The 22,570-nt window shown below is 34.2% G+C and overlaps 1 protein-coding gene across 1 annotated transcript in view; it reads right to left on the bottom strand.

The window, feature by feature from the left end:
* The window catches only part of SLC7A11 (solute carrier family 7 (anionic amino acid transporter light chain, xc- system), member 11), a 74,818-nt gene that overhangs the window by 29,593 nt on the left and 22,655 nt on the right, over positions 1–22,570 (bottom strand). The window contains exons 5-6 of the mRNA XM_011985652.1: positions 21,826–21,925; positions 16,780–16,824 (exon numbers count right to left, since the gene is read on the bottom strand). Coding sequence (XP_011841042.1) covers positions 16,780–16,824; positions 21,826–21,925 — 145 coding nt within the window. The remainder of the gene's footprint in view (positions 1–16,779; positions 16,825–21,825; positions 21,926–22,570) is intronic.

The raw sequence follows: 22,570 nt of genomic DNA, 5'->3' as shown, positions 1-22,570 counted from the left end.
GTGAGATGAAAATGATCTAGGGATGTAAAAATTTGAGGATCATAATAGCAATACAGAAATTAAAAAATGGTTATTATATCTGATTACAAATTATAGAAACAAAACCATAAGTTTTGTAAGCTGGGATCATAAAGAAAATTGAGTGATATGAAAAACTGGGATAAACTTCTTACAAATAATATAATAAAGAATCAATATCCATAATATACAAAGAATTCTGATGAATCACCAATATTCATGCTCTAAAATGGTAACCACATGTAGCTATTAAAATTGCTGGAAGTGTTAAGCCTCACTGGTGATCAAATGAATGCAATTTCAAACCATGAGGTGCAATTTTTGCCTTTCAATTAACCAGGATTTTTTAAAATAATGACACCCAACACTGTAAGTATTCTTAGCTATTGCTGTTGAGAGAGGAAATTAATATATCCACTTTGGAAAGCAACTTGGTAATAGACAAACTGTTTTAAAGTTTGTTGCCTTTGACACAGCAATTCTCTTCTAGCAATCTATTCTAGATCTATTCTATGTAAGGATGTAAATCCTTACATATCCAATATGTATATATGAAATGTATAACCCAGAATTATTATTATTTTTGCACCAGCCTAATACATTAAGAAACATTAGGAATGTTTTCAATGTCCAACAAGAAAATTACCACAAGAATATTGGCACATCCCCCCAAAGAAATATTACACTAGCATTAAAAATGTTCTTTACTAAGATCTAGGTGATATAGGAAAATGTAATAAAATGACATGAAATGAAGATGGTGAGACAGATCTATACCACATAAACAGAAAGCACTGGAATTAAGCTTGAGATGCAGCAAATCTAAAGGGCAGGGCACACTTGGAGGAACCTTCCAGTCGTCAGAGATACAGCTGTAATGGCACAGACAAGGCTCTGGCCTTGGGAATCAGACAATACACGAACAAGTAAATACGTTATATAACACCAAAGTTAGGAAGAAAAATGCACATTAACATTTATCTCAAGCAATATAATGCAATACATACATGCACATGCACACACAAATGATGGGGGAAAACAAAATATCAAAATAATAACAATGAGGAATTTTATTTGATGTGATTAAGATATTACAGGTGATTTTTAATTTCATCATAATTTTTTGACATTTTAAATATGTCTATTATTATTATTATTATTATTAAAAGAAAGGAGGAAATGCTACATATTGTTACTGAAAATACTTACCACAATCATAAAGTTTTACTTTGATTTCCAACAAGGTACAGAATACATATAAATTTTCCTTTCTTCATTTAACTAAATAGATCATCGACCACAACTACTGGGTAGAGATTTGTGTCCCTGTCATTTAAAAATAGAATAAACAAATATGTGTCCATTATGAGAAATACTGAAACAGGATAATCAGGATATCCTGTGTTTCTAAGTGCCCATAGATCAGAGGCAGGGAGTGGAGGAGGCAGGGTTAAGCAGGGAGGGACTTCCACCCAGGTATCGCTATAGAAATGGCAACAATAGAATAGAACTAGCACTATCTTTTAGAGAACAGGAAATACCTGCTCTGCCTAGCCACAGGCTTGCATCATAAACCCAATGGTTTGAAAAGCACCTATGTATTCAAACTGAAGCTTTCTCCCTTGCTGCAGTTCAGAGTCCACGTTGTGACTTGGCATAACGACAAACAATTCCGTAGCTCAGAGAAAGACATCACTGAGTTCAATTTCTAGTGGCTTTCCCCCAGCATTTGCCACTTGATCACTTCTCCTTGGCAAGAGGACACTGCACTATGAGGATTAAATAGCTAAACACTTACATATATTTAAAACACATTTAACCTTTTTCCATAAGACCCAGAGCAGCTACAGAATAGTATCTTAAAATCATGACTTCCACTTGCTATCTCACTCATTTCTTTTTGTCATTTTCTGGCTGAAAACAAAGTTAATCTTGTTTTCTATATAAATTTCTCTTTTACTTGCCTCAGGCCAGAATATAGAAAGTGAGACTTTGTTTGAAAATATCAATAACAGAAAAATTAAATATTGCCTCCACAAATGATATTTAACCTATTTTAAGAGACAGTGTATCTGTAAAGATGTTAAAGACAATAAAAAGCAGCTATTTCCTTATAATATTCTAACATTTCAGCACTTCCTAATCGTAAACTTTCTATTTTAATCTTCTAACCAAATGACCTTCAGTAAACGACCTGAAATGTATTACTTACTTCAACTAGCCTAGCACCCTCTTTCATTATCTATTTGACTAACAGCTTTAGAAAGTCGAACGCAGGCAAATTTTAATGCTCTTACACATTTTTAAAAGCAGTTTTGTTCTATTCTCAAATGACATAGAGGTCACGTCTAATGATTACATTTCCCCCAGCTAATTTCAAGGCTAAAATCTTGCCATAGCCATCTTTCTTAGATTTCTATTCAACAACACTAAGCATTTGGAAAGAGTACTAGAAAAGGATCAAGATTTTAACTTATAAATATAGACAAATTAATCCATCTCTGTGGCTTCTATTTCATTAGCTTCACAATAAAAGGGTTGTGAATTTTAATGGTTCCTCCCCTTCTAACTTTAACATCACAGGCTTTGATAATTTATTTTCTCAAGGTCAAATTAATTGTGGTTTTAATTATGACAATGAGTCCAACACACTAAGCCAAGTCTATGTGTGAATAGAAGAAGGTAACCAAGTAGAGAACTATTTGTACACACAGGTAATATGATAATTGAAACCATTTTGAAATTTAGAGACATTACTATAATAAATCTTTTGCTATCTATCTCTTAGAGAATGGCCATAACCATAGAATATCAGGGAGGAAGAAGAAATAGCATCATGAAAAGCCAATAGAAGAGATTCTTTGGAGGAGGTGGGACTTGGGATACCAAGAAAAGCATTGTGTTAGGGGCAGTCTCCCACGACCTAGAAGTGACTTTACTCATAAAATCAGACATTCTATTTTTTAATATCTCATTTTGTGCTATATGGCTATGTATTATAAGCTCTAGTTTTTACATATTATGGCATATTTTAGTGCTATGCCATGAACTTGATATCATAAACTATTTTTCATATAGTATTGTACAGTTTGATATATAAAACAGTGACCTTTGTATTTGATCACTGCATTCTCAATAATATGTATCGGTATGGGTTATTGTTTAAACTTTTGTCACAGAAAGATGTATTTTTTCCACTTCTATAATTTTAAGACAAAGCATATAAGAAAGGGAAAGAAAGATAATATGGTACAGCACTAAATAGCAAGGAAAACCATGTGACTTAAAAAACATGAGCCTGTCTCCTTAGAAAACCAATTATAAAATATTATATGTTCTTGAAAAACAACCTCCAGCATTGGAGATTAGAAATGCTCCAACTCTGAGACTGAGATAACTGTCGTTTCCCATGGCGGGGTGTTTCAAGTAAGGGTGTCTTTTCCCTTGTGAGCATGGGTTTTGTCAAAGCCAACACTCAAGCAGTACAGAAGAAAAGAAACGGCTTCCCTATGTCCACAAATCCTGATCTGATAGTCCCTATAGGTGACAAATGAACTAATGACATGATGTTTAATATCAATAAAAAGCAAACCATCTACCATTAAATAAGTATCTACTATGAGCGAAGCATTGTCAGACACAGCCATAAATTATATCTAATTCTTACAAAACTCTTAAGGTAAGCATTAGAATACCCACTTAGTTGGGAAAAGGAATGAATGAATGAATGCAGACTTTTGAAAGTCATGACAAGGATTGCTCCCTCTCTTTCTTTATGTACACAACATATTAGAAATATAGAAATGCAATCCTAACTAAATTATGGGGAATGTCTAATACTGAAATGTTGCAGACCCATCAGAAAAGATTCCTCTTATATAATTGCATCTATGGATACTTATGAGCAATCCCATGTGTCTATGCTATTGAGAAAAATAATGAATCACATAATAAAAGACTAATATAACCTTCTGGACCACAGAGGCTACAGATCATTTTATATCTTCTGTGGGCATATATAGTAAAAGTAGTAAATAGGATTAGGGATTCGTCATTATGCCACATTAATGGCACTCTTAACAAGCATTTTTAAAATCTGTATTTTTCCTGGTACACTCCATATGTCTACAAGACACTCTACTTAAGGTGATCCCTTAAGTAGAATTCAATTCTATAGGTTGGATATGATCCTAGATCTTCAGATCTAATAACTAAGTTTCCACTTTGAAGGGATGCCAATTTGGACCCATTTCCTCCATTTACCCATTCAAATTTCTTAACATTTTCTGAGACAGCTGAGGAAACTTTGGTCCTGCCTAATCTCCTAACCATCATGGGATCTGGAAAATGGCCATAGCATCCCTTTCTCTTGATTCATGTTCTTGACACTTTTTCTTAAGTGTCCTTAAGACAGATATTCTGTTTACATTTCCACCCTTCGGCCATGCTCCCATAGTGATGTACTCTCCTTGTCAAACTAGGTACTCGTGTGTCATTGACAAGAATCATAGAACATGCTAGAGTTGAAGGGAGACTCAGAATTTGCTACTCTACCATTTCTTTTTTGCAGCTGATAACCCAGAGGCTCAGAGAGGACAAAAGATGTAGCTAAGGACATAAAATCAAATATTTACAAAACAAGAGCTAAAACTGTGGCCACCTGACTCCAAGTCCAGAGCTACCTTCATAAGATCAGTGTGATGCTCACTGTGCCTGGAAGTGCCAGTTGTCCCCTGGCTGACTCATATCGTGCACTGGCATTGCTATTTTACTCTCTTCCTTATACCTGCCCTCCACTTAGAATACGAAATGAGTAAAATCAAATCTTTAATATATCTTATTTAAAATATTTAGAAACTCTGACCTAAGATTTCTATTTGACCTTACCATACTTACAAGAATAAGGAAAATCTAACTAAAAGATTTCCTTTACCTTACAAGTACATGACACCTTCTTCCCTCCCCATCCCAAGAAAATAGGCCTGTAGAGTTAGGTGTGCTTCCCTACATTGGTTCCCACATATTCAGCAATCTAAAAAGATAACTATAATATTTGAGAACTAGAAGCACATTTAGGCAATAGTCTGTCATTTTTTCAACCTGAATATCCTCTAAATTGTGGCTAAACAATAATCCTATTTATCTCTATTTTGAGAATTCCAGTGCTTAACCAAATTCTCATTTCAATGCTTTTGAAATATAAATTTAATTTTAAAATGAACTATGTTCTCATTTAATTAAATCCCATTTGTTCTTCCATTGTCAGGGAAAATAAATGATAGTAAGATAGCTCTATATTTTTGCATAGTATGTAAACACTATGCTGATGCATCCTTCTTCTCTAAGCAGTCTAATCCATATCTTTGGGCTTGGACAGTGTGGAGATTATGATGCTGTTTGCCATAATTTCTGCCATATGATTTATCATATTGTTTGACTTTAGCAATGATGCAGGTGTATGAGACAATTAACAGAGTTACTTGCTTTTATTAAAAATAAACATGCAAAATAAAACTAAAACAAATCTTCATAGACTATAACTTTTTAAAAACTGCATATGTGTCACAAGATGAAAATCCATTAAAATTGTCATAAAGTTAATTGTCTCCAAGCACTGCCTCCCATACATTCAAAACTTGCAACAGTTTTCCCACCCTCCATCCCACCATTGGCTACTGAGTAAGATCCAAAATTCTGATAGTAGAGACTAAGAGTTGCTGTATCCCCTTATCCACATCCTACCACTATCTTGATTTTGACTGCTCTTCACAATCCTTTCCTTTAGTCAAAACAGTCTACATACTATTCCCTAAAACTAAGAATTCTTCTATGGCTGTATCTATGCTCACCCGCTGCCTGAGACATCTTCACTTCTCTGTTCTACTCTTTTAGGTTCTATTCTTCCTCCAACTTTCTCTTCCATAGCAAAATTACTTCCTTAGCCATTTAGCCACCTTGTACCCTCATGGATCAGCTTTTTTTTTATTTCCAAAAGACCAGCTGTCATGTTAGAAAGAGTATGAGATCTAGAACCAGGCAAACGTGGATTGCAATTCTGGTCTTCTCATTGGCTAACTACATGGACATGAGAAGTCACTTCACTACTCTGAACTTCAGCTTTCTCCACTGCAGAATGAAGATAATATACAGTATGTTATTAAAAGTAATCTGAGGTGCTACTTTTATGCTGCAATCAATCTACTTGTTAGAAAGCAGACACTGTTTGTATTTTTAATGATGGGCTTGTATTTTTAAATTAAACAAAAATTCATAAAAATTATCTGGGAGTGACCTTGTATTTGTATTCTTCTATTTTGTATCAACAGAATAGCTCCTTTTCTAGAAAAAGTAAAAATAAATATTAAAATACATGATGTCAGCCACTCAGATCAAGATCTTATTTGTCAGATTTCATAAAGGAGTTTCTTGGTAAGATAGTAAACCTAAAAATAGGTGACTTCAGTAGAAACACAAACAGTCCATCCATTATATCAGCACAACCAGCCAACAGTGACAATGACAATAGGAGTGTGAGCATACAAATATTTGGTTAAGAAGGAAAAAAAAAATCTGCCAGGAAGTCATTCTGATTACGATATGTGAGCATATTGTCACCTGAGGGAGGTTAGTAGACTATAAAATAAATAGCGATTCTCATCATCTTCTGAACCTTTTAACTACTAGTAATTGGGCACTTTGCTGATGATGCAGAACAACTTTTCAAGCTGATTAATAGGTCATGTATGTGAAAAGGCACTCCCCGTTCATAAAACAATTATGTTAATCCTCTAATTTTTTCAAAGATTATAAAATATTCTAATCTTTGAAGAATATAGGTTTTGGTTGCAGATGGTGTTTGTGTATTACTTGTAGAGCTCATTAACATTTTTGAATTTCACATATTTTATCCTCACAACCCCATGAGAACTATAATATAGGGATTATCATCTTCCATTTAAAACTGGTAAACAAAGATTCAGAAGCAATTTAGAGGTCTGTCCAAGGTCAAACAGCTAGTTAAAAAGAGACAGGATTAGAATTTTGATTTCCTGAACCAGTGCTATTTTCAAAAACTCAGCAAGTAGATGTTTTTATAGTTCATAGAAGAAAATATTTTTTTCACCGGAAAGTCTCAACTTCATTTGGTTCATTTTAGATGTTTACATTAGTAATACAGTTTTAGCTTGTGCCTATCCAAATTCAAAAGTTGCTCATTTTCCTGAGCAGATCAATAATCTAAGTCAGTGTTGGAATGTGACTAGAATAAAGTTACCAAAATAATTTCAGTGCATGGTGTGTGTAAATATAATAACCTGAACGCATTTTGTCTCTACCCTTAGTGAACTACATGTGACATTATCCTATTCCAGTGAGAATCTTAAACAACATTGCATCTGCATGAATGCCCAGACAGCAGCAGACCTTGGACTAGATTTTAGTTGTCCAAGAAGTTTTTCACCAAGTATGACACAGAATGTAAGCTTTACTTGTGAACCTCATTTTGGGCACAAACACCTAACATTCAAATCCAGACATAAAGAAAAGGACAAGGGTAGCTTACATGCATAAATAAGAATATGGATGAGGGGGTCGATATATGTGTGGACTCAAAAGCTGGAGACAATCTAATAGCTGACTTACTGCTTCTGATTATGGAAGGTATTTCTTTTCAGATAACAAGATTCTAACTCTGGAATCTCTGGCATATTTTATTTAACTCTCATTTTGGTTGTATCTATTGCAGTCAAACTATTTGACCCATCGTTTATGCCAGCTAACCAAAAATTTATCTAGGCTTGAAATAGTCATAGCAATTAGCAGGTTGCTACCCAGCATAAGGAAATAAAAAAGGCTGATAGCCCAGTTCAAGGAAGTTATATTAATAGTTTCTCAATTTATCATACATGAATTATTGTTGTGTAAAGGTATTATAGAGAAGACCTCTGCATCTGGTTAAAAAGGATTAGATGGACTTCAAGGTACCCTCAAATTTTGAAATTCTGTGATTCTATCACTCTACTCATCATGCCACTTGTATTCTCTCTCTCTCTCTCTCTCTTTCGCTTTCTCTCTCTCTCCCCCCGCCCTCTTTCTCAGCTAGTTAAAGAGAACAGAAACATAGCATAAAATTAAACCAGCCACCGTTGTTGCTCCTAAGACAAGAGTTTATTATTCTAGCCTCAAAATATAAAACTCAATGAGATTAAAATTAGAACTTTGAAACAACTACTATGAAAGAAAGTAAAGCATTGCCCTTCAAATTTTGCCTCATAGTGGAATTAAAAAAAGAATCCTTACAATTAAAGAAAAAGAAAGAAAGAAAAGCTAAATGGCTTCCACAAAGCACTTGAAGGATTAATATCTGTCTTCTTTGATTACCCCATGATAAAATATTATAATATAATCCTATAATTTCTGCACCACTTATTTGACACTTCAGCCTTATATGAACAAACTGTCTTTGAGCAAAATGTATTTTTTATGCATATGTGATGCTGAGAAATGCAAGAATTTTGATCCCAAGGTACATCAACCACATGTTCTATTAATGTGAGAAATTTTTCGAGTGAACAAAAGCAAGGAAGAGCAATTTGGTGACCTTGTTCTTTGAACATAGAATCATCTCTTCTCTGTGACATCTGGCCAAATACCGATGTTTTGTCTGCCTCAGTGGCTCAACTAGCACAATTCTATTTCTACTGTGAAACATATTTAAAAATGGATTCACCAAGCTTTATGTATATTTTCTAAAGAAAAGCAAAAAAAAACCCAGAAGGATTCTAATTTAAGTATCAATTATTTCAACAATTGAAGAAAAGCAGTGTCATATTTTAAGATAATTCTAATGATGTCATATTGTCATTAGTACAGAGATGCCTCATTTTGCCCCAGGGAAGATCTTTATAAACTTGTGAATAAATTAATACATATCTTAAAAACATACAATTTGAGTATTTGTAACAGAAACTTTGGAAATATTCTTTAAAATAATATTCAATGTTGTCTAAAAATGTAGATAACATTGCCTTGTAATAAAAAGATTACAAAGTACAATATTGCTGTAATCTGCACATATATAGTTAAGATATTATATGTTATTTTCTAGCAACTATTAAGTTAGAAAACTATAATGCATGTAAAGATGCATTCTTGGCTGGGTGTGGTGGCTCATGCCTGTAATCTCAGCACTTTGGAAGGCTGAGGCAGGTGGATCACTTGAGGTCAGAATTTCAAGAACAGCCTGGCCAACATGGTGAAACCCCATTTCTACTAAAAATACAAAAGTTAGCTGGGCATAGTGGCGCATGCCTGTATTTCCTGCTACTTGGGAGGCTGAAGCATGAGAATCGCTTGAACCTGAGAGGTGGAGGTTGCAATGAGCCAAGATCACACCACTGCACTCCAGCCTGGGCAGCAGAGTAAGTGAGACTCCGTCTCAAAAAACAAAAAGAGAAAGAAAGCGAGTTGCATTCTTAAGTTGTCAAAATGCAAGATACAAGACTTCAATTAACCTTTAGTCTTTAGTCATGTAACTCTGCTACAACACATTTGGGCAAGATATTTTGTCTATTTTGTTTTCTTATGTTTTTTACTCAGGTAACAGTTATAAAACTGTCCTACAAGCAATAGGCCTTATAAAACAGTATCGTAAAGAATTACACAGTCAATAAGGAATTAATATAGACACACTAAGAATTTAAGACTGTGACATCCGAACTGAATGCAAATAACATGATTGTGGACCATTTGTAGACCATTCTGGTTGATCACACTGCATTAAAGGTCTTTGGGCATTTTTCCCAAACCAAGTCTCACTTCTTCGAAGTTATCATTGGTACAAGGTGTGCTGACTTTGAGGCATCAATTAATATAAATTGGAAGTAGGCAAAGTATTAATTAAACATGACACTCTGATTATTTAAAGCTTCTATTAAAGTTGATAATTCAGAGTGTGTTGATAGCCTGTTTTTCAAAAATGACTGATGATATCAAGGTTTACTGACTTCCTCTAAGTCTACTATTTCCATCTCTTCAAAACAGAAGGGATAAATGAAGTGAGAAGAACACTGGAACAAGGCTAATAGACAAACTGGCTAATCTCAGACCCCCAAGGTCAAAGAAAAGCAATTCATTTCTTGGCTTTCATCAACACGAGACATGATTTATCAATCTAAGAGCAGGATTACCAACATTATACATCTCAATGATATGTTCTTTGCACTGTGTAACTTTTTGAACAATGACAGATTGCATAGTCGCCACAAAAGTCACGTCATAAGGCAAAATTCATTACACTTGCACAAGCACTGTGGTTTTTTAAAACAAATGTACACAGTAGCAATTATTATTACTATACATGCCATTTTGGGCAGGAGAGAAGCCTTTTAAAATTCAGTTATTCCTTGGGATTCTATCATCTTCATGGTCCAAACTTTGGACATTCATGTCCCTCAAAATACAATCCTTACTCTAATATATTAATTTGTGGAATCAGCCGTCATGTTATAGATAATTGGTAAAGGCAATATTCTTATGTTATTATAAAAGTTCAATAGCAATTGTTGTGTTTGAAAGATTGCTACTTCCATAAATTCAAAGCTATTCTTAGAGAAGAAAACATTGTAAGAAAGATCATGGGAAAATTTCTTAACATTATAAATGTAATCACACAAACAGGAATTTCGTCCACCTTTGTCTCTCATTAGATACAACACTTAAGGAACTGTCCTATACCACCTACTTACGATAGCAGCTCAGAAGCTATTTCATAGAGTAATGGTAGATAATTTGAAAGATTTCTCAAAACGAAATTACACCTAAAGTGTAGTCAATTGAGATCATGGAAACTTACTCTGCATTCGATATATTTTAATACACATTGGTATTTTCACTAATCTAAATTAATTATCATCTTTCTATTAGGTCACAGATTTAGGAAGATTTTATTGTCTAGGTGGAGGAAGACCGTAAAAGGTGTTGTATCTTCAGCGGATGATTCATTTCACCAGCTGCCAGAAAGTTGCATGTTGCAGCACACCTGGACACATGCATCCATGACTGATTAGGAAACACAATTATCTTGGCACATCACAAAGGAGATGGAATCATAATTATTCTGCCTTGTAACTAAAGGTATTTTGGAGCTGCATCTACCTAAAAAATAATGCAAATTACACATCTGGGCTAGGTTCACATAATTTTACCATCTGCACTTGATATTCACCTATAAATATTTCTGGAAGCATTCTCTGTGTTTAAAACAACTTCAGTAAAGTTTCAAGATACAAAAATCAATGTATGAAAATCAATAGCATATCTATACGCTGATAATATTCAAGCTGAGGGCCAAATCAAGAATGCAATCCCATTTACAACAGCCACACAAGCAACAACAAAAAATACCTAGAACTACATCTAACCAAGGAGGTGAAAGATCTCTGCAAGGAGAGCTACAAAACACTGTTGAAAGAAAATGTAGATGATACAAACAAATGAAAAAATATTTCATGCTCGTGGATTAAAAGACTCAATCTCATTAAAATGGCAGTACTGCCCAAAGCAATACACGAGTTCAATGCTATTCCTATCAAACTACCAACATCATTGTTCACATAGTTAGATAAAACTATTCTAAAAGTCATATGAAACCAAAAAAGAGCCTAAATAGGCAAAGCAACCCCAAACAAAAAGAACAAAGTCAGAGGCATCACATGACTTGACTTCAGACCATACTATAGGGTTACAGTAACCCAAACAGAATGATACAGGTACAAAAAAGGACAAATAGACTAATGGAACAGGTTAAAGAACCCAGAAATAAAGTCACACACCTACAACCATCTGATCTTCAACAAAGTCAACAACAATAAGCAACAGTGAAAGGACTCCCTATTCAATAAATGGTATGCTTGGATAACCAGCCAGCCTTATGCAGAAGGATGAAACTGGACCCCTATCTTTTATCATATACAAAACTTAACTCGAGATGAATTAAATATTTCAATGTAAGACCTCAAACTCTAAAAACCCAAGAAGAAAACCTAGGAAGTACGACTGTGGACATTGGCCTTGGGAAAGAATTTATGACTAAGTTCTCAGAAGCAATTGCAACAAAAACAAAAATTGACAAATGGGACCTAATTAAACTAAAAAGCTTCTGCACAGGAAAAGAAACTATCAACAGAGTAAACAGACAACCTACAGAATTAAATAAATTACTCACAAACTATGCATCTGACAAAAGTTTAATATCTAAAATCTATAAAGAACTTAAACAATTCAACAAGCAAAAACCAAGTAATCCTATTAAAAAGTGGATGAAGGACATGAAGAGACACTTCTCAAAGGAAGACATACAAGTGGCCAACAAACATATGAAAAAATGTTCAACATCACTAATCATCAGAAAAATGCAAATCAAAACCACAATGAGATAGCATCTCACATCAGTCAGAAGGGCTATTATTAGAAAGTCAAAAAATAACAGATGCTGGCAAGGCTGTGGAGAAAAGGGAATGCTTATACACTGTTGGTGGGGATGTAAATTAGTTCAGCCTCTGTGGAAAGAAGTTGGGTGATTTTCCAAAGAACTTATAACAGAACTACTATTTGACCCAGCGATTCCATTACTGGGTATATATCCAAAGGAAAATAAGTAATTCTATGGAAAAGACGCATGCGCTCATACGTTTATTGCAGTACTATTTACAATAGCAAAGACATGGAATCAACTTAAGTGCCCATCAAAAGTGGGCTGGATAAAGAAAATGTGGTACATATACATGTACTATGCAGCCATAAAAAAGAATGATATCGTGTCCTTTACAGCAACATGGATGCAGCTGGTGGCCATTATCCTATGCAAATTAACAGAGAAACAGAAAACCAAATACTGCATGTTCTCACTCATAATTGGGAGCTAAAAATTGGGCACTCATGAACACATAGACAGGAACAATAAATACTGGGGACTACTAGAGTAGGGAGGGCAAGACGCGGGCAAAAGCTAAAAACCTACCTACTGGGTACTATGCCCCCTACCCAATAGTGACAGGATAATTCATACCCCAAACCTCAGCATCATGCAATATATCCATGTAACAAATAAAAAAAGACTTTTATTTTAAATTCAAGGGCTTCACATGTACTCCCTGAATCTAAAATTCACTGTTGGTGGGAATGTAAATTAGTACAGACAATATGGAGAACAATATGGAGGCTCTCAAACCACTAAAAATAGAACTTCCATATGATCCAGCAATCCCACTGCTGGGTATATATCCAGAAGAAGGGAAATCAGTATACTGAAGAGATATCTGCACTCTCATGTTTATTGCAGCACTATTCAAAATAGTGCTGCAATATAAATACATAATATAAATACATAAATATATATACTATATATAAATACCACATTTATATATGTGTGTATATATAGTATATATGTATATATACCACATTTATATATGGTATATATAATAGTATACATAATATAATAGTATATATACCATATATAAATGTGGTATATATACATATATAATAGTATATATATAAAAAATGTGGTATATACACTCTATATATGCCATATATAATACTATATATATCATACATATACTATATATACTATATATACCATATATAATACTATATATACTATATATACATATATAATACTATGTATGCTATACATATACTATATATTGTATATATACCACATTTATATATATGGTGTATATATGGTATATGTGGTATATATATACCACATTTATATGTAATATATGGTATGTACATACACCACATTTATATATATTATATATACCATATATACACACATATATATACACACTAGAATACTATTCATCCAATAAAAGAATGAAATCATCAGTTATTTGAAGCCACATTTATTAACCTGGAGGACATTATATTAAACAAAGTAAGCCATGCACAGAAAGACAAATATTGTATGTTTTCACTCATGTGTGAGCTAAAGAAAATTGACCGTATGGAGGTAGAGAGTAAAATGATGGTTACCTATGTTAGAAAGTATAAGGAGAAAGTAATGAAGATAAGTTGGTTATCGAAAACAAAAATACAGTTAGATAAAATACGTTCTAATGTTCAGTGGCATAGTAAAGTGACCATAGTTATCAAAAACATAGTATATTTTAAATTAGCTAAAAGAGAAAATTTGGAATATTCTCAATACAAAACAAGATACATGTTTGAGGTGATGAGTATTCCAATTATCCTGATGTGATCATTACACATCGTATGCATGCATCAAGATAGCATAGATATCCCATAAAGATATTTTATGGATCAAGAATGCATAATAGAGATAAAAAATGCATATGAGGTTTGGCACTAAAAGTTTAGAGCAAGCTTCAAAATGGTGTAATTTTTCACATTTCTTTCAAAAGCTCTGAAGAAAAATAATTGCTTGGAATATTGAATTCTAGAAAACACTATTCTAGAAAACACTATAATAAGTTACCTTGTTCTAATAAAGTATATAACAATAACAGTAGTAATGACAACCAATTATATAGAAATTTAAAAATGACAGTTACTAATCTAAGCACTTTATGCATATTAATCATCAATACAACCCAGTGAAGTATGTGCTAGTATTATTTCCATTTTTGAGATAAGAGAATTTCTTTGCAACAGAATTAAAAAAAAAAAAAACAAACACTGAATCAATACATCACCATCACTGTTCCTTAGTATCTGTGTGCACTAAATCATGGACCTTATCAGTGGTGTGCAACTAAGGCCCTTCATTTAAAGAAGAGAAGGAGACAATCCTTAATTGGAACACTAGTCTACTGGAATACACCAGAAATTTGGGTTGAGGTAATAATGGCGTAAGTAGCTTAAAGATATGCTTAATATTCACAATAGTATTACTGTACATGTGTCAAACAAAAATCATGCTTAAACTGTTAAATAATATTAAAGATAATATGAATTATATCTACACCACTGAGGTATCATACAATAAATATTATGTTATAGGTCTTGTCTGCAACCCTACAATTTGCCATTTGCTTATAAAAAATATTCTTATGTTAAATTCTAGTAATTGATGTCTTTAAAATGTCTTTAGACTTAACAGACATTGTTACAAACCATAATAATTTATTCCCATAAAAGAAATTCAATAAATATTTTATATTATATCCAATAAGAACTGTCTTTTCTCTATGCTGCTGCTTATATACAAGCTATTCTCAAAAACTAAAAAGACAGGCCAACCTATTTATCTCTGTAATCAATGGGTTTACAGTCATAAGGTAGTTTGCCATTTCCAAGTAATGCTTAGAAAGAACTAGCTCTTGGGAAATATGTGTTCTCGACCTACAATTCCAGTTATAAATATGACAATACTGGCATAAATTGGTCATATTTCTTAATAAAATAGACTTTCACATGTTTAAATTACATATTGATTTGCATAGCAGTTGAATCAGATACCAATTGCTGGCTTGTGTGTTCTAAACTCTGACATTCCTGGTACTTGGCCAGATCTAATCAGTTTACCATTTCCCAAGACTCCAGGTTCCAGAATTTCTTAGTCTATCTTAGTGTGAATTGTCAATCCTTAGGCATATTCTTTGATGTCCAGGCTATTTCATACTGATGCACCTTTGTACTTGTTCTTTTTCCTAGAAATCAGTGTGTGTTTGTGTTTGTGTGTGTTTCTCCTCTCTGTCTCTCTCTCTCTCTCCCTACTGCCCGCCCCATATCCCTCTTCTCTCTCACTTATATTTATATAAGGAACACCTATTCATCATTTGAGACACTATTATAAACAACATCTCTCTAGATACACTTAAGTATTTCCTTCTTTCCTTTATTCCAAATTAGATAAATAATCTATTTTGGTACCAACCACACTGTTACATTTATTTGTTTGCACATTTGACTCATTGACTGGTCAACAAAATACTTCAAGACAAGTCTTATGCATCATGAAAGCTGTTCCCAGCACAGTGACTGGAACATAGCAGATGTTCAATAAAGTAAAATTAATTAAATAACTTTATAATTTAGTCTACATTTTATCCTATACTATAGTTCCTAAATTTTCCCTCTTTTGCCCATGAATTATTTTTCCCTGTAGAACATCCAATGTTTATGAACATATTATAAGAACAATTCATTTTTCTCTAAGTTAGTTCATTTTGAAAATATTACATAAATCACCATCAAATCATTCACTTATCAAGTTGTTACCTGGAAAGAAAGAGTAAAACTTATCCAGCTCCCCAAATTTGTAAGTTCCTATAACATTCTGTAGGTATTTCTAGGTTTTTGTAAGTAATCATCCAGTAATTACATTACTCACTTTAATTCTATAGTTATGAAAAAAGATTACATGAATTGTTAGAAATAATTAACTTTTTGAGTTCAAGCTATCCTGTGGGTAATTGAGAGTCCACATTAAGTTACATGTATGTGTTTATATGGGATAGGCTACTTAAAATATAACTTTATTCTTTCCTATGTTCAGGTTAAAAGACAACTTAGTATTGAAAGTAGACTATATAATTAAGCTATTTGTATATAATTATAATATATAATTATGTATATAATCTATGATAAAGTCAAATAAATCTTATCTAAGAATTATAGTGATGATGATGATGATAAGATTCACTAGCCCACACTGAATTCCTTCTTCAAGTATGCTTTTCAAACTATGTAATCTTAAATTTTATTCTTCATAAAAATTTCAGGGTACATCTGGCTACTTACTTTTCAGGGTTTTCCACTTCTTCAGTAACAAAGTTGAGGTAAAACCTAAAAATAGATAAATAAATTATAAACTATTAATATATTTTACCATTTTCCAAAGTCTCAAATTTTAAATATTTAACATTGAACCCAGAATTATGAAAACTATAACAATACTTATAGTAAGATGAAAATATCTAACAACTAAATACTCCCATAAAACATTTCTCTATTTAACCATATTTGTGGAGTTTTTATCACGTGTCAGAAATAGGCAAGTGGTAAGGCCATAGTCTCAAGGAGCTCATAGTTCATAGAATCTCCCACAGAATAGTGTGATACAGTGCAGATCCAATACTGGAGCAAGCATGTGGGAGCCAGAGGGCAGGTCTAGCCCAACCTGGTAGGTCAAAGGAGGTTTTCTAGAGGAGGCATCACCCAACTTGAACCTTTAAGAATTGCTTTATCTTACCCTGGTTAGGTGGTGTGAGGCCATGGCAGAGGGGTTAGGCACAGGAAAATGAGCACCTGTTTAGTATTCTGCAGTACGAGTGTGACAGAGGGATTACTATAGAAAGAGCCAAACATATGAAGGCAAAGACTTCTACCTTTTCGTTGTATATGCTTAGAAAATTTTTGCAAAATAAAAAAATCACATATTCAATATAATCTTCTGTTATCTTATTACTATTAAAAGTAACCTTTTACATAGGTATGCAGGGGCACAGATTCATAGGTACAAATTCTCTAAAATCTAAAATCAAGTGGCTGGAATATTAGTCCATCAGCTCTTAACATACTTTAAGTATCTCTCCAGCTAAAACAAAGATGAAGAAACCTGTAGTCAGGCCTCTGAGCCCAAGCCAAGCCATCGTATCCCCTGTGACTTGCACATATACACCCAGATGGCTTGAAGTAACTGAAGAATCACAAAAGAAGTGAAAATGCCCTGCCCTGCCTTAACTGATGACATTCCACCACAAAAGAAGTGAAAATGGCCGGTCCTTGCCTTAAGTGATGACATTACCTTGTGAAAGTCCTTTTCCTGGCTCATCCTGGCTCAAAAAGCTCCCACACTGAGCACCTTGTGACCCCCGCTCCTGCCCTCCAGAGAACAATCCCCCTTTGACTGTAATTTTCCTTTACCTACCCAAATCCTATAAAACGGCCCCACCCCATCTCCCTTCACTGACTCTCTTTTCGGACTCAGCCCGCCTGTACCCAGGTGATTGAAAGCTTTATTGCTCACACAAAGCCTGTTTGGTGGTCTCTTCACACAGAGGCGCATGACACCTGTCTTGCTCCATCTTTATAAAACCATCTAAATTCACAAGTAGTCAGTTGATGTTCAAGGTTAAAGTGTCTACAATTTTAAGGACTGTTTTAAGTAGAAACAATTGAGGAGCTGACAGAACTGTAAAAATAACGGTGATCTAAAAAGTCAGCAGCCAAAGATTTTTTTAATGACTAGAAAATAAGTTTCTATAAATAGAGATTATAGTTACACCATGAAAGCAAGTGACAATCAGCACTTAGATCTGGAATATGCACTCTAAGAGGGGTTTGATGTGTTTGCTATAAGCCTGAGGCAATGGGAAGTAGCGGAAGAGAAAAGAAAAAAAACACAAGCACAACAAAAAACAAACACCACCACCAATGAAAAATCACAACACCAAGAAATATTTCTAGGCTTCTCATGTCAAAAATAGCCAGTTCCTTCCTAATAGTTGTTTTAGAAAGTAGTCTTTTCCAACAATGTTAAAGCAAGAAAGAAAATATTTATGAAAAATAGAACAAAACTTCAAATGTTTGCCATACCTCCAGGGAGTAGAGAAAAGGAAAGGACTTAGAGCAGGGTGGTGGGCAGGAAAGAGAAAGCTTCTTGTTTTAGTCCAAACATTCACACATCCTGTGGGAAATCCACCTTTACGTTCTAGTCTCCAGGAATGAGTCCATGATATTCTCTTTGGTTTACAACACTTCAAGGCCTCTAGAGAATGCTCATAAGATCTGTTCCATCTTTTCCATGATTGTGCATAAAAGATACTGCAATGCTAGCAAAGCATTCCAATACCCAACTATGTGAATTATTTTTAAAAGAAGCTGCTTCTTTAGATTAGATTTGACACAATAGTACAAAATAATCCTAGTAAGTGCTTTAGAAAGACTAAATCCATTGAGGATAGGATTTAAAAGGAAGAGAAAAAGACACTGAAAACGATTTTCTATCACACAATTGAAAAAACAGAAAACCCTACCAAGCAATGTTTAGCTTTTGGATCAGGATATGGGACTGAGTTCCCCAGGGCCACATGGGGGACTGGCAGATGTATTTCTCTGAATGCAGACCTTGGCAATGTTATTAACATTGTTCTGACCCAACTGTGTGACCTGAGTTCATGATTTCTTTTCCCCTACTCAAGTTTCTGTGAAGTAGCTTTATCATCCTAGAAAGCTTCTGCAATCCTCAGAGACAAAAGCCTCCTCTATTCATATCCCCACCCTGGGCTTGGTGGTATCTTTTTCCGTGCTAGCAGAGCAAGGTCTCCAGGACAACAATGCTTTTGCTGCTTTTACTTACAGGCTAACAGGCTGGGCGGTAAGCTCTGATGACAATAGCTGTTTTGCTTCTGACTTACTCATTTTCAATGCCCTCACCTTTTTTAAGGGGGCGTCAAATATTGTCACAGCAGCAGCATAGGGAGTGGAGAATCATTTATAGTTCCCCACTGATAATTCTACAACCCAGTCTTGTAATTATATGGAGAAAGGTCAGAAAGGCAGGGATCACATCTGGCAAGTGAATAAATGCCCCTCTCTTTGGAATTATTTTAGGCTCCATTTTGTTTCATTTACATCCAGATAATAACTTTTCCTCTAGAACTCCACACCAACAGACTATATTTTTTCTAAACACAGCTTCCTTTTTCTAAGACTGATGACCATAGATTAACAGCCAGATTACTTCTGCGTCTTCACAAAGCAGCATTCAGGTAGCACAACAACCTGTTATAGAAACACAGTTACTTATCTGTCCCCTACATAAGCCACTTGTATCAGATAACATTCCATTTTAAATCCTGGACTTATTTTCCAATACTGTGATTGAACCCTCAAGGAAATAAAGAAACCAATGGTTTCTTGGTCTTTCATATAGGGAGTAGACATGAGGATTATATGGGTAAAAGTATTAAAAAAGGTTCATGTAAACCCCTTTTACCTTGTAATCAGAGTAACATTTTGGGGTCAGCATCAATAAAGTTAAATATTAATACGATAATTCAAAATGAAAAGGGTCTTCATCCATGGAGAAATTCATCGGCCCTCAAAAGCCTACATAAGCGGAGAAATTTTGCTCTACATAAAGCAAGTGACCTGAATTTTTAGTTCTGGCTATTAGAAAAGTAAGGAGAGCAAAAGAATATTTTAAGATTGCATGGGAACAGATCTATGGTACTCGCAGGCAAAAGAAATTTCATTCAACAGAATTAATCAAATCTCCCTTGTGACTATCTTCACATTCCACACTCGTGATTGCATCTTGCCCGGCTCCCAACACTTGGCTGTAGCTGAAAGCTTTCTCTACCTCCCTGCTTTGCTCTGGTGTCTCCCAGTGACCCTCCCAGTAGCTTGGCTTCAGCCCCAGGGCACAGAGCTCTGATCCAGGCTGAATAGCCATAGAACAGTTGATTCTGCTTTAACCCTGTGATCACGCTCAGTTCTTTTGATGTCTAGCACCACATTGTGCTTGGGACAAAAGCAAAAAAACTTCAAAAATATTGAGTGATTCTAAACTAATGCTTACATATAATGGGTATAAAAATATTCTGGGAATATACAAATATTTTACACTGATCTCCTTAGAGCTATAATCTTCTAACAATCTTCAAACGTATTTTGCCTCACAGGCCATGTTAAGATTTTAAGTTCCCATACTCCCTAATTATCCTCTAATACTATATTTTCATAATTCAATGAGATTAATAGGGTAAACACTCCATTCATGTTGAAATATATCTATGTTCCATGCATTGGCTAGAAGGTAAGATCTTAAAAACTAAAGAAACAAAAGAAATTATATTTGTGTTGGAAATGCATTCATATAATTTTTGAGCTAGTGTAGTTTCCTAATATTACATCATTCTCACAGCTAAAGCTGTATAACAATGAGATTTATAGACAATTTAAAAATAAATATTGCCATGATTTACCCCAAAACAATGAAATTTAATCTTACTATAATGATTTTGATAATTAAATAATACCGTGTAGGTTTTCTTGCAACCATCATCTAAACTAAATCTTACAAGGTCAATAAAATTTACTGAAGAAAAAGTCCCACTCTTATCCATGATTACTGGTTTTCAAGTATCTGAACAAACAAGGTACAAGTACAAAGTTTTAATGCCTTAACTAGAAAGGTAGGTATCACAGGTGGACATACATCAAAGGAAATATATCTGTGGCATCATGATTTTAATCATCTTTATTTTTTAAATTTTCAGATGTTGGGGAAATTTTAAGGGACATGTAAGGTCCTTTTAAATGTAGACTGTCTAGCAGAGTTGACTGCATTATCTTGGTTTCTCTTTCTCTGCCTTTAGATGACCATTACCTTCTGGGAATGTCATACTTATTTCTACATCTGAGTTACTTCTCTCATGAGAAGCTGGAAAAAAAAAAATCAATTAATCACTATTTGTAAATACCCTTGGAGCTTTAGCTGAAAGGCCTTTTGACAAGCGAAGTATTATTCTCTAGTACCTTACGGCACTATTATGTCCTTACTGGTACATACTTATAAGTAATTTTTATTGGATCTTAAGACCCAGCATTTGTTTGTTTTTTATGACATCAGGCTAAATCTAGCAGCCTTGACTGGAAACCTGTTATGTTTGTAGTTGTCATGTGCAAAGTAATTGGCCTGGTGGAGGGGATAATACCGTATTACTATTATGTGGATTATGCCTATTCACATTTGCCTGGCACCTTGGTTGGCACTTAATATGAGTGCATAATGGGATTAATGAACTACATAAACCACCAGATTTGGAGCTATCGACTTACCAGCCAGCATATGCGTACATTCCATAATAAAAAGCCAGTGGCAACCGCGTAATACTTGAATCTCTTCCTGAAAAGGCGTCTTTAAAGTTCTGTGTTTGACCTGTAATTAGAATAGACTGATTTTAGGATTTTTCAAAGAATTGGTTCTTATTCATTCTTAACCAGAAACATGGGGGTGTGGAGAACCATACTGTTTTAAGTCTAGATTTCTTACTCTCTGTTGATTACCATCTTTATCAATACTGTACCCATTCTACAGAAGGGGTTCCAAAAGTATATTGATCATTAACACTATTTCACATTTCTCTTTTAATAAATGTATAACAAAGATGAAAATATCATTGAAAAACAATCCTCTGTTTGAGGATGCCTCTGTTGTGACCATAAAAGAAGACTAAAGGGTTTTCTGTAAATTATAATCTTTATGAATACAATAGAATTCTTAAAAATGAAGATAATGTTTTGCTTGGCAAAAAAATGTGCAGAAGTATCCAAGGTTCTACCCTTAATAAGGAGATGGAAATAAATCCCAGGACTCCTTTCCTACACAATTTACCTTTCTGCTTTCTGTTTATCCCACGTTGTCCATTAGAGGCCTACCATCTAGAACAGAAGTTGGAAAACCCTGGACCATGTCTGCCAACCCAAACTGCAAGCCTTTTTTTTTTTCTTTTTTTCTTTTTCTTTTTTTATTATACTTTAAGTTCTAGGGTACATGTTCACAATGTGCAGGTTTGTTACATAT

Source organism: Mandrillus leucophaeus, unplaced genomic scaffold, assembly GCF_000951045.1.
Source record: "Mandrillus leucophaeus isolate KB7577 unplaced genomic scaffold, Mleu.le_1.0 Scaffold289, whole genome shotgun sequence".
Taxonomy (NCBI): Eukaryota; Metazoa; Chordata; class Mammalia; order Primates; family Cercopithecidae; genus Mandrillus; species Mandrillus leucophaeus.
This window is presented reverse-complemented; position numbering and strand designations above follow the sequence as displayed.